Source organism: Rana temporaria, chromosome 12, assembly GCF_905171775.1.
Source record: "Rana temporaria chromosome 12, aRanTem1.1, whole genome shotgun sequence".
NCBI classification, from domain to species: domain Eukaryota; kingdom Metazoa; phylum Chordata; class Amphibia; order Anura; family Ranidae; genus Rana; species Rana temporaria.
This window is the reverse complement of record NC_053500.1, coordinates 30,489,302-30,503,275: the sequence shown is the minus strand read 5'-3', so window position 1 is coordinate 30,503,275 and position 13,974 is coordinate 30,489,302. Positions and strand designations below refer to the sequence as shown.

At 44.2% G+C, this 13,974-nt stretch overlaps 1 protein-coding gene across 2 annotated transcripts; it reads right to left on the bottom strand.

The window, feature by feature from the left end:
* Nucleotides 1-2,773: 2,773 nt before the first annotated feature.
* Nucleotides 2,774-13,899, bottom strand: DCAF7 (DDB1 and CUL4 associated factor 7). 2 transcript variants are annotated; one of them, XM_040330703.1, is made up of 7 exons: nucleotides 13,647-13,899; nucleotides 10,426-10,584; nucleotides 9,891-10,002; nucleotides 7,253-7,371; nucleotides 5,119-5,328; nucleotides 4,781-4,898; nucleotides 2,774-3,693 (listed from the first exon to the last, which is right to left on the bottom strand). In XM_040330703.1, exons 1-7 carry the CDS (start codon nucleotides 13,782-13,784, stop codon nucleotides 3,518-3,520), a joined length of 1,032 nt encoding a protein of 343 aa, XP_040186637.1. In that variant the 5' UTR covers nucleotides 13,785-13,899; the 3' UTR covers nucleotides 2,774-3,517. The 2 variants fall into 2 exon arrangements, with proteins under 2 accessions (XP_040186637.1, XP_040186638.1); XM_040330704.1 differs by having other exon boundaries at nucleotides 2,774-3,690; nucleotides 13,647-13,897.
* Nucleotides 13,900-13,974: the final 75 nt, after the last annotated feature.

Below are 13,974 nucleotides of genomic sequence, written 5' to 3'. Positions count from 1 at the left end.
TCTCCTGTGTGGCTGTGTCTCTGCACCCCTCTCCTGTGTGGCTGTGTCTCTGCACCCCTCTCCTGTGTGGCTGTCTCTGCAGCCTCTTCCTGCACCCCTCTCCTGTGTGGCTGTGTCTCCCCAGCCTCTCGCTGCACCCCTCTCCTGTGTGGCTGTGTCTCTGCACCCCTCTCCTGTGTGGCTGTCTCTGCAGCCTCTTCCTGCACCCGTCTCCTGTGTGGCTGTGTCTCTGCAGCCTCTTCCTGCACCCCTCTCCTGTGTGGCTGTGTCTCCCCAGCCTCTCGCTGCACCCCTCTCCTGTGTGGCTGTGTCTCCCCAGCCTCTCGCTGCACCCCTCTCCTGTATGGCTGTGTCTCTGCACCCCTCTCCTGTGTGGCTGTCTCTGCAGCCTCTTCCTGCACCCCTCTCCTGTGTGGCTGTGTCTTGGCAGCCTCTCCCTGCACCCCTCTCCTGTGTGGCTGTGTCTCCCCAGCCTCTCGCTGCACCCCTCTCCTGTGTGGCTGTGTCTCTGCACCCCTCTCCTGTGTGGCTGTGTCTCTGCACCCCTCTCCTGTGTGGTTGTGTCTCTGCAGCCTCTTCCTGCACCCCTCAAAACGTCACTTCCGCCCATATTTGAGATCTGAGGTATTTTTGAACCCAGATCTCATATTTTAGAGGTCCTGTCATGCTTTTTTAAAGGGGTTGTAAAGGTAAACCCCTTCACTTAGCTCATCCTTCGATTTTGCTTTTAAACGTCCTTATTTCTTATGAGAAATTCTCACTTCCTGTTCTTCTGTCTGTAACTACACACAGTAATGCAAGGCTTTCTCCCTGGTGTGGAGAAAGCCTCTTGAGGGGGCGAACAGGAGTGTCAAGACACCCACAGCTCCTTTTTCTATCTATAAAGTAGAGAGCAACCTGACCCTCCTGCTCTCCCCCTCAATAGGCTTTCTCCACACCAGAGAGAAAGCCTTGCATTACTGTGTGTAGTGACAGACAGAAGAACAGGAAGTGAGGATTTCTCAGAAGAAATAAGGACGTTTAAAAGCAAAATCGAAGGATGAGGTAAGCGAAGGAGGACTGCACTAAGGTAAAGGAAGACATTTAGGGAAACATTTTTTTACCTTTACAACCCCTTTAACTATTACAAGGGATGTTTACATTCCTTGTAATAGGAATAAAAGTGACACATTTTTTTTTTGTTTTAAAAGAACAGTGTAAAAATAAAAAATAAAATAAAGAATTTTTAAACGCTCCCTGTCCAACCGAGCTCACATGCAGAAGCGAATGCATTCGTGAGTAGTGCCCACATATGAAAACTGTGTTCAAACCACACATGTGAGGCATCGCCACGAGATTGGTAGAACGAGAGCAATAATTCTAGTTCTAGACCTCCCCTGTAACTCAAAACATGCAACCTGTAGAATCTTTTAAACGTCGCCTATGGAGATTTTATAGGGTAAAAGTTTGTCACCATTCCACAAGCGGATGCAATTTTGAAGCTGACATGTTGGGTATCAATTTATTCGGCATAACATTATCTTTCACAATATAAAAAAAATTGGGTTAACTTTTTCTGTTGTCTTATTTAATTAAAAAAAATAATATTTTGCAAAAAAAGTGTGCTTGTAAGACTGCTGTGCAAATACGGTGCGGCAGAAACTATTGCAAAGACCGCCATTTTATTCTCTAGAGTGTTAGAACACTTGAATTATTTATTTATTTTTGTAATATTTAAGTAATTTTTTTGCTAGAAACAAGTTTAAAAAAAATAGGCCTGGCCTTAAGAAACCACTAGGTTTTCAATTTAAAAGTATAAAATTTGTTTTTTCAGGGGTGTAGAGAACAAAAAGTTTCCAGTTTTTTGGCTCCTTTCCTTTGGATTGCATTCATTTACATACGCCATGTGAATTCAAGAAATATGATTCAAAAGCTAATAAAATGCTGCTGGCTCAAGAGTAACTAGCCAGCGGGTTTTAAGTTATTGTGATTTCCAAGTCCTGGCACTCACCTTACATTTGCGCCAATGGGATCCAGTCGCTGGTGACAGGCTTTTAGAGTCGGTTCACACTGGGGCGACACGACTTCCAGCGCGACTTTCAGAGGCGACTCCGACACGACTTGAGCATGAACCACAGGGCGATCTGGGGCGATTTACAACAGGACTTGAAGTCGTCTCCAGGACAGGAGACTTTCCAGTGGCCAATCAAACAAGAATCAGCTCTAGGGGAGGGAGGGGGGAGGGAGAGGTTTGCCTGAGAAATGTATGTTAGCTTCCTGGAAAGTCGCTTCAGTTAAGACAGTGATCAGACTTGGAGGCGACTTCCATTGAAATCAATGGGTACAAATCGCCTACAAGTCGGATTGAAGTAGTACAGGAACTTCTTTTGAAGTCGGAGCGACTCGAGTCGTGTGTATTAAAACCGCTCCTATTCACTTCTTGCATTGTTTTTCTCGACAACGCGACTTGGGACGACTTGAGGCGACTTCAAGTCGGATCCCAAGTCGCCCCAGTGTGAACCGGCTCTCACTAAAAAGTACTGTTAAAGTAAAAAAAAAAAAAAAAACACAACACACACACAGGTTACTGTGTTGCTCTCTCACAGCAAAATGTAATTTGCCAGTAAGAGAACATCCAATTCAGCCAGCCAGGTAGCAAGGAAGTAACCTGTGCAAACAAGTAAGGTTTTTCTGTGCCCTGCATTACATTGAGCATTATTAGGTGCTCTGTCCTCCTTCAGGTAATGCAGAATTCCCCGTCTGCCCCCAGACCAGCTCAGATAAAGAACATAGATTGTAAAGATCGGACATTATTTATTAGAAAAACTTCAAAACAAATAAGCGTCAGTGGTGTTCAGATATTTTCTTACACTTCCATTTCAGAAATAAAACAGGCAACTCATTTGGTTATTGTAAGCAACAGCCATCTATCTTACAGTCATTATAGACTAACTCCATATTTAGTGGCCTTTGTACTTATTTTTGCATGGACTCATGGTTGCATTTTTTTTTTGTCATCAAAGAAAGCAAATTATCTTTAGCTGAGGCACAGTAAGTGACTGTGCACCGCCCTGGATACAGAAAGAAGGGACCACAGACATTATTGGTATACAAACACAGGGATATTAAATGCATACATAGGCATCATTGCAGGCAAATAAAAAGGTTGCAAAAATGTCCTTCATTGAAATGTTACCATTAAAACACGCAAAATACAGTATGTCTAATGTATCATCTACACAGGCGAGTAAAGTAAAATACAGACTCGACAGAGATAATGTATTAATATCCACCTCCTGCTTACTCATACAGTATTTAGGACAAGTCAGATGGTGTCAGTAGATATAGAATGTATCTAGGTGACCTCTCACACCGGCACCTTAGCATAGCTTACTGAACAAAGTCCCAAAGTCAACACTTGGATACGTTTTCTTTCCTTAAAAAGGGAACAAAGGGCACATTAAAGATGTATAAAAATCCTGGATTCTGGGATGGAACCGGTGGGGATTTGGGGTGTATTAGGGTGGAATAAATAAAGTCAGACTCTGAGGATTTCTAAGCAGTTGTTGTAACAGATGGCGATCCAATCAGGCTGGGTGCTTGCCCACTGGACGTTGTTGATTTCTCCCTCTGCAGTGTAGGCCAGGATAGGATCTTCAATAGCCCGTGGCATTTGCTGGATGTCCCAGATCAGAGCCTGGTGATCGTCCGCTACAACAGGTTTGAAAAACATATGCACGTGAATACATATTCATAAAACAAAAGAACTGTGCTTAAATGCATGTATTCAAACAGTATGGTTCAGCACAAAATACAGCATTCATAAACAAAGCCCAGGCGTGTGGGTGGTGTTTGATTGGTTGTTGGATGTTAGGCTGCATATTTATGTTATAGGGTTGTCTAATGAGTGCCATGTATGAGTGCGTTTTGACTGCATGGGTTGGGGCAGTTTGCGCTGTTCATTTTAGATCATTCTGATAGATATGGGTTGATCTCACCTGTTTGAGACAGAGCCCCTATGTTTTAATATTTCAGACATGCGAGTTGTATCCGCCTAGGGCGTGATCCAGTGTCTGTCAGACATTGTCCCAAGTTCTGGCACTATTGACTATATGGTCGTATGCATCTCCTTTCACACCAGAAATTCTACATAGCTAAATTATGATGAATTGGGCGGGCACACTTTATTGTAATTTTATTGTTCTGTGATTGTTAAATGATGAACTGACTCATATTGTGATGCGATTAGAACAATGTTCCTTTTAAAGGAAACGATAATATAGATGCACATCGAGTTCCCCTGAAGAAGCGGAGGTACGGCTGCTCTTCGAAACGTGTTTGACTACTCTATGCACAAACTCATCTATGCTTTTGCTACCCATCTGTTCTTGGGTATGGAGTGATATCTCCCAATGATTCCCATCTTTTAGCGAAGTTCCTACTAAAAAGAAAAAAATATATACATTAAAAATCAGCAGCTACAAATATTGCATTGCTGTCCCAGGGTCCAGCAATGCGGGGGAACGAAGCCCCGCTCGTCGTCTCCTCCTCCTCTCTGCGGCGCCGGCACCGTCACTGTGGCATGTCAGGGGGTCACCTTCCCTTAAAGTGGAAGTTCAATTTTTGGGTGGAACTCCGCTTTAACACAGGATGTGGATGCAAGACTTGTCCCTGGAACTGGTTACATTTTATTTAAGTTAAAGCAAACTTCTCTTCCAGTGACTAATGAGAACAAAAATTCTATTATGCTCCCAAAATATGAAGACAGAATCAAAAACAAACAGTCAGTTTATAAATTTACCAGCTGTACAGATGTGACAGGAGGAGTGTGGGGCCCAGGCAATGCCATTCACACAAGCGCGATGGTTATTCAGCCTGGCCACAGGTGTACAGGGCACTCGAACATCCAGAATCACTACCTGTAGACAGAATAAGTTAGAGAATCATTTCAAAAAAGCAGTGCCAACATATGAATACATTTAGCTATATTGAGGCAACTAAATATATAGCTAGCAGGTCATATCAGTTTTATAATCTATACCATAACATATGTGCGGCCATGTTCCTTTTGGATATCATAAGCAAAATCTCCCTCTATTTATAGATGAGGAGACTTTACGTAACAAGGGGTCCCATTACCTCCATCCCATCCATAGCCATGGTTGCAAGGTAGTTGGGGTCTTGCTTGTTCCAGCACAGTCTGAGCAGAGGGTGGTGTTGGGGGTCTTCATAGATAATGGTGCTGTGCTCCAGGTGACGCAAATCAAACATTCTTACAGAACCATCGGCTCCTACAGAAGCAAACATATCTCGGCCCCCTCCGGCTCGGCTAAACGCAATGTCGTACACCTGGAATGTAAGAGACAAAAGTGGTCTTTATATACATAACTGGGCACAAAGGCAGTAAAAAGCAACTGCACACAAAACTCTTCCTAAGTATTGGCATTTCAGTAAATCACAGGTGTTCTTTTATTGGGCTGTTAAATGTAGGTTATCAGAGTGAGCAACGACTGATTCAGGAGGAAGCGTTTAAATGGCCTGGATGCTTACAAGGAACAGCATTCATTTGGATAGGAATTCATCTTCATGAAGCTAGAAAACAATATGCTGATCTCCAGTGAATCAGCCAATTAATATGCAGGTGTCGGAGAAATGTTTTTTCTCCGACGATCATAGAGATGACTGGTTACCATCTGGTCATGGCACGGGAAAGCCCGGAGAAGCACCGCATGGCGGTGGGAGGGGGGACTATTGTTGGACTATGTAAGGCTCTATGTAGAGTGCTGCTTGCAAGATCAAAATCAGTAACTAGCGCTTAATACCACTGGAGCCGACAAATATTGCCCACAGAAAGTGTCAGAAAATACCCCCTGATGCTGGTAACCTTGCTTCCTTTTTAAGTCATACATGGCAAAGCTAACCCAAATCAGCTTTCATTCACTGGCACAAATCTAAACAAATTTCCACAAAACACGATCAAGTCTGTGATATACGTCAGCATACTGCCCTCTTCTATAGCCAGAGGTGGTAACACCCCTTTATACACTAAGGCACTAAGGCCGGCCATACATGGTTTGAATTTTGGCCAGTATTTCTTCCGAAATGGCTACCTTTACCTTAGTGCAGTCCTCCTTCACTTACCTCATCCTTCCATTTTGCTTTTAAATGTCCTTATTTCTTCTGAGAAATCCTCACTTCCTGTTCTGTCTAACTCCACACAGTAATGCAAAGCTTTTTCCCTGGTGTGGAGTGTCGTGCTCGCCCCCTCCCTCGGACTACAGGAGAGTCAGGACACCCACTAACACACAGCTCCTTTCTCTATCTGCAACGTAGACAGCATCCTGACTCTCCTGTAGTCCAAGGGAGGGGGCAAGCACGACACTCCACACCAAGGAGAAAGCCTCGCATTACTGTGTGGAGTTACAGACAGGAGAACAGGAAGTGAGGATTTCTCAGAAGAAATAAGGACATTTAAAAGCAAAATCGAAGGATGAGGTAAGTGAAAGAGGACTGCACTAAGGTAAAGGAAGCCACTTAGGAAAAAAAAAATAAAAAAAAATTGTACCTTTAAATCAATCAACTCGGGTACAACCAGCCTGCTGGATTCTCTTACGATTATCGCTAGCAGCTGCTATAGCTCCCTTGAGGGGGGCGAGCAGGAGAGTCAGGATGTTCTCTACATTGCAGATAGGGAAAGGAGCGGTGTGTTAGTGGGCGTCCTGACGCTCCTGCTCACCCCCTCAAGGGAGAGGGCGAGCACGACACTCCACACCAGGGAGACCGCCTCACATTACTGTGTGGAGTTGCAGACAGAAGAACAGGAAGTGAGGATTTCTCAGAAGAAATAAGGACATTTAAAAGCAAAATGGAAGGATGAGGTAAGTGAAGGAGGACTGCACCAAGGTAAATTAAGCTATTTAGGATTTTTTTTTATACCTTTACAACCCCTTTAATTGCTGCATGCCTTTCCAGGTCATCCGCTCTTTAGGTAGCCAAGCCAGAGCAGCATAGACACTCCAGAGAATACACATTTTAAAACCATAGCTCTAGCTGCTCTAATATTTCTGTCCCCACAGACTCACTTTCACTTACCAATACTTGTCAAAACACTTTTTGTACAATCATTGCTTAGAATAGGAAACAACAAACTGAAGAACTAAACAAACCAGTTATTTCATATAGTCAAAGAAAAGCGATATACATAAAATACATTATAAACAACTCCAACAGATGGGCCCACTTACATACAGGGCGTAGAGCGAGGACGACTCACCTCTTTGTCATGAGCAATTAATTGTGTCTTCACGTGACCAGACACCAAGTTGACCCTTCCCAGTACCTGACCCGTCTCCAGACCCCAGATGGTGCAAGTTGTATCAATGCTGGAAGTTCCTGATGAAAGCAAAAAGGGGAAGAATTACTCTGACAGACTCCCAAGAAATTTGCCCTCCAACATAAGTCAAACTGCATATGACGGAAGTTGGAAAAAATTGGGTTTCCAGGCCTTCCAATTACAGAGTTTATTTACCGCCGTACTAAAAAAGTAAGTAGAGTTTTAAAAAGTCCCCGTTATACCACTTTCTCAGCGTTTTCTTGTCCTGGTTCCCTAGGTTGTGGAGCAGATTCTGCATAAGAGGTATTTAGCCCAAGATTTTTTCCCGGTTTTCTTTACGCTTACTAGGAGAGTTCCATAACAGTATGCCCCCTCTGTTCTGTGAAGCTACCAGTAAACTTTATATTTCGGGAATAATATATGAATAAATAGAAACCTGGGGAATATTGTTTGAATAAATAGAGACAATTAAGACCCAGAACCTAAACATGTACATAATAAAAAATAATGCCTGTTGCTTAAACTGAAAGTGGTTCTAAAGGCTTAAGGTTTTTTACTTTCATGTATTCTATGTGTGTAGTTGCTCAACCAGCCCCCCTAATACTTACCTGAGCTCCCTCTCAATCCAGGGATGTCTACGAGAGCCTTGGCTCTCTAACTCCTCATTGGCTGAGGTGGCAACAGGAGCCACTGGCTCCTGGTACTGTCATTTACAGCCAATGAACCAATGAGGCGAGAGAGGGCGAGACAAAGCCTCTGTGTGTGAATGGAGAGCAGCGGCTTGGATTCCCCCACAGGGGGCAGGAGCCAGGAATTAAAAGGACATAAAAAAATGGCAACGCATTCCGAGCCCAATGACCCCAATTGTGGGTTATCGGCTTTTGAACCAGGCCTAAAAGATCAAGGTTTTATAAACCTAAAATGACAGGGCAAAAGCAGACTCGAGCACTTCTTGAAGGACAACCAAGTGATGTCCAGAGAGGAGTGTGAGTTTTCAGAGGAATTGGATCCATTTAGACCAGGGGTCTCCAAACATTCTAAACAAAGGGCCGGTTTATTGTCCTTCAGACCCTTGGAGGGCCGGACTTTAGCCAGCGGGGGTTGAAATTTTCCTGGCATCAATGGGACTAAACATCTGGTATTAGGGGGAGAAATAGTGCCCCATCGTTTGTATCATATGGGGGAATAGTGGCCCATTAGTGGTGTCGGTGGGAGAAATAGATCTCCACTGTCGATGTCAGAATAGTGTCTCGTATCAGTGGGAGGCATACTGCCCCAAGGGCCGGATAAAGGCAAGCAAAGGGCCGCATCAGGCCCTCGGGCTGCAGTTTGGAGATCACCGATTTAGACGAATGCCTTCCTTCGATCGATCTCAACGCGAACGACAGAAGTATCTATACCATCTAAATTTGAGAAGATATGCTCAAAGGGGGACTCAGTGAGGCATTCACTATCTTTGTTGTACGCCTTGCTGACTGAATTAAAAGCCCCGCAAGCATTGGGCTTTATACAGGCCTGGGGATCACATTTTCTGAGATGCAGAAAAATAAGATATTCAGGTTTACACATAAGGAGGCTTCATTAGCAACTAGATACCAAGAAGGGGGGTTCAGGATCCTAGGCAGGTGGTATAGAACCCCAGTAGTGCTGAACTGAATATTTCCACAGGTGTCTAATCTTTGTTGGCGATGTCAAGGAGCAGTGGGCACTTTGATGCACATTTTTTTGGAAATGCCCAGGAGTAAAAGATTTTTGGAAAATGGTATCTGAAACGGTTAAAGAAATTACGGATGTGTCTCTGAGAGAATCCGGCGGCCTTAGTGTTGTTCGACATTCCCCTCTCGATCGAAAAAATATAAAAAAAAATATATAAATATATATATAAAAAAAATAAAATAAAAATAAAAACATTGGTGAGACACCTGCTTAAAACAGCGAAAGCATGTATTCCAGTATTGTGGCAAAGCATTGTCTCTCCAACCAGATCACAATGGCTCACTAAAAAAACTTTTATTTTTCCCCTTTCTTCTTTTCTATGGGTCGGTTCTAGGCCTGAATCTCTAGGGCATTTTTCTAAGGGAAGGGGGACAACCAGGGGGGTCCCATGTTAACAAAAATAAAACAAAGATAAAGTACTACAGTAGAACAGGATAAAATTTGCGGTTAAAACGAAAAATTAGGAGAAATAGAACTCAAGGGAAGGGAATTTTCCTTTCCTTTTTCGTTCGTGGTCATGTTGATGGCTTGTAAAGAGTAAGTAACACAAATGGAAACAAGATGTTATGAGTAAAATAACAGAAATATTGTATAGAAGTATTTCATGAAATGTTGTACTATTATCTTTGCAAAGGAAAAAATATATATATATTATATATATATATATATATATATATATATATATAGGGGGGGGGGACGACGACGACGCATGGAAACTTTATTGGGGTGCCTCCCCAATGGTCTCTAAAAATCCGAGGAAACTTTAGATGTAGCTCCAGCATCACTATAGCAGGATAATTGCATTGCTCTACTACACAATAAATCCTTCAGTTTGAATATTGGCGAATTCTACATCACATACCCAGCAAGTTAGGATCAACTTCATTCCAATCAAAGGAGGTGAGGGGAGCACAGAAGTCCGAGTTTTTATTATTATTTAGAAGACACTCTAGACGGGTCTCTGTCTCACCAACCTGCACAGAAAAGGAACAAAAAAAAAAGGTCAAAAAGCATACAATATTCGTTGATAAACAAGTAAAGCCTGGTACAAACTGGCCGAATATCATCCGGTTCAACAGGAACCGGACAGCATTTTGGCCCGTGTGTATGGCAGCCAGTCTGACAGAAGTCGGCCAAACTTCCAGCTTTTGTAGAATGGGCATGCCAGAAAAACATCTGCCAATCAGAATCTGATCAGCGCTTGCAGCCAATGGCTGAGAGCGCTGACCTGAGCGTTCTGTCGTAGGGGGAAGTCCCCCTGTCAGAAAACACAATAGCTCAGCGGGAAGATCGCTGTACTATCTTTGCATTGTTAGTACAGAGAGCTCCTTGCCAGCTCCTCAGTAGTGTGTACCAAGCAAAAGTGTCTGATGTTGGATTTGAAGACATTTACTCACCCTCCAGACACGCAGATAGTCCCCGCTTGTTGCCAGTAAGTCTGGGTACACCCCTTTGGTGTCAGGAATCCACATGAGCTTTGTGGTGGGATATGGGTGATCAAAAGTGTTCCTGCAGATAAACTCTGAGCTTTCCTCATCCAGACCAACCAGCTGAACCTAAATAAAGACCACTGCTGTTAGATTATGCGGAAGAATTTCCTCAAGAATCAGCCAAAAAACATGAAGATAGACTATTGGCACAACATGTTGATTATCAATTCGGTAAGTATTATGGACACCATAACAAAAAGACCACTAAAAAAAACATCTGAGCCCTCTCTTCATGCCAGGATACTAAGTGTAATCCTGGACTTTGACCTGTTCTTTCGATCCCAAATCCAATCCCAGGCCAAATTTTGTCTTCAATTACCTCTGTACACCCATTATTAACGAACTATCAAGCTACTAATTCACTCGTTAGCTCTTACCTTGACGTTTGAAACTCCCTCCTCATTGGCCTACCTCTACATATACTACCCCCCCTTTGGGCTATCACAAATGCTCCTGCCAACCGTTTAGTGCCTGCTGTCTCTCTCTGCCAATCCCTACACTGGCTTCCGTTTATATTCTTTCCTTAACCACTTGCCACTAAACCACGTACCTGGTACATCATTTGACTTCAAGCAGTTGTACCGGGATGAGGCCTGGTACTGTTTCTTAGAGCCGATGGTCAGCTCTCTTATACCAATAACTGGAGCGGCTAACAAGTCACTTGGTTGTTATTACAAGCAGTGGGAGGGGACGCCGTCCTCCTTCCACGGCTTGCTCAGGATCTCCCGTCTCACCAAGTGACCCAAGCTACGAGCCGGCATGTCCGCTGGCTAGTCAGAGACCCGAAGAAAGCCAGAATCAGCTTTGATCGGGTCTCCCCTATGCCACGGTAACCCGCAAGCGATGAGCCCTTCCAGTTTACTGGCGCGCCAACAGCGCCATTTAAAAAAAAGAAATCAAAAGCATAAAAAAAAAATGCAGATCTTGGAGTTTTGAATGCTCTTAAGTGCAAAGGAGGGATTTGGGATCTTCTAGACCTCAGATCTCTCCATAAAGAGTACCTGTCACTGCCCATTACTGTCGCAAAGAGGTTTACATTCCTTGTGACTTAAAGCAATTAAAGTGCTAAAAGATAAATAACTAAAAGCAACAGTGTAAAAAAATAGAATATAATATAATTATATACATTTTTTTTTTTTAAAGTGCCACTGTCGCTAGCACGCAATGGCGAATGCGTGCGTCGGTCTTGCACACACATACACAGCAATCGTTCCACATGTGAGGCATCACCACGAACATCAGATCATGGGCAGCAATTATAGCACTAAACCTCCTCTGTACATCTAAAGTGGTAGCCTGAAGAAAAAAAAAAATATGTAAAGCGTCGCGCCTAAGGATAACAACATTTATGTGGTTTGCCAGTGTTGTGCGGGCGTGCGGAATTTTAAAGCATAACATGTTTGGTACCCATTTACTCGGCGAGACATCTGGGGTTATTTACGAAAGGCAAGTGCAAAGTGCACTTGAAATTGCAGTCGCTGTAAATCTGAGGGGTAGATGCAAGCCAAATAAAAAACAGCATTTTAGCTTGCACATGATTGGATGATAAAATTCCCCTAATTTCAGATCTTCCCCTTAGATTTACAGCGACAGCACTTTCAAGTTTACTTGTAGTAAAGTGGATTTGCCTTTCGTAAATAACACCCATCTTTTATATCAGTGTGCCACGAAATAAAAATGGAAAACCCACCAATTTATTCTCTAGGGTCTCTGCTTTAAAAAACATATATAATGTTTAGGGGATTTTCTAGCAAAAAATAAATAAATAAAAAAAACACACGATTTTCAGATGTAAGCAAAAGGTGCCAGAAAATGCTACGCAAGTCTACATAAATCTCTGACACAATATACAGTAACAGCAATTACCAATAAGGCTGCTCCTTTCATTAAAATCAGTCCTTGAACTTCATTCAACGGACTTGCTTAGAACAGTTCATTTCACCCCAGAGGAACCCTTGTAATCATTTTCAGGTCTCAAGAAACCATTTGTCAGGGGAAAAGAATGTCCCCTACATTGGCGGCCATTGGCAAGAATGTCCCCTACATTGGCGGCCATTGGCAAGAATGTCCCCTACATTGGCGGCCATTGGCAAGAATGTCCCCTACATTGGCAAGACTGTCCCTTACATTGGCAAGACTGTCCCTTACATTGGCGGCCATTGGCAAGAATGTCCCCTACATTGGCGGCCATTGGCAAGAATGTCCCTTACGTTGGCGGCCATTGGCAAGAATGTCCCTTACGTTGGCGGCCATTGGGAAGAATGTCCCTTACGTTGGCGGCCATTGGGAAGAATGTCCCTTACGTTGGCGGCCATTGGGAAGAATGTCCCTTACGTTGGCGGCCATTGGGAAGAATGTCCCTTACGTTGGCGGCCATTGGGAAGAATGTCCCTTACGTTGGCGGCCATTGGGAAGAATGTCCCTTACGTTGGCGGCCATTGGGAAGAATGTCCCTTACGTTGGCGGCCATTGGGAAGAATGTCCCTTACATGTAGGACTTGAAAATACGTAGGCACCATCACATAGGAGGTCGTCATCCACAGTATAAAGGAACCCCTAGCAACCACTGGAGAGACCCTGGTTGAGGACGGCTGGCTCAGACTGATGATGTCACCCAGTGATCACTCAGACGATACATTGCAATTACGTAACAAGTCACAAATTGAGAGGCAGCGGCAGATTTGCATACACGTATAAACAAAAGGATTCCTTGCTAGACCACAGGGTAGACATTGGCAAAGAATGTCCTCTGCCATGGCGGCACACCCAGCGCTCCAGCAGGGAATCATTTTCTGGTTGTTGGCAATAATGAAAACATTAGTGTGGCGGGATGGTGGGGCGTTCTTGCCATGGTGTTGGGTGCACATACGTGGGACGGGCTCAGGAGATGCCCTTACTAAAGATGGCGGTGCAGCGTGTGTGTGTGTGGGGGGGGGGGTCCCCTGGAAGGCAATAACAGGCAGACATACCTGGAATAATAAGTACCTACTGTATAGTAAGTGGCCATGTATAACATTGTGTGATCTGGGCCTATGTTGGGTTCAGGTCAGTATCAGGACCCCCCCCCCATGGAACCCTCCCCATCTTCGGGGGTCCCATACACAGCCCCCCACCATCACCATGGTTACCTTATTATTGTATTCCTCCACAAAACTGCCCAGAGCCAACCGGAACCTTTTGTCCGGCCTCACACTCCAATTCATGGCGTACACGGTCCATGGCGCCTCGTACTTGTAGATCTCCTTCCGTTTCCCGTGCAGGGACATGATCGACACCGATACCGTAACACAAACACCGAGCCGTCCTGGGGATACCACCACGCATGCGCAAACACGCCGACGGCCACAGCTGCACGGCTTTAGAGCTCGGGCCAATCACCAGCGAGGGGGCTGTCCACCATCACAAACATGGATACAACGCGGATTGGCTACATAGGCAAGTCACCGCGCGCTCATG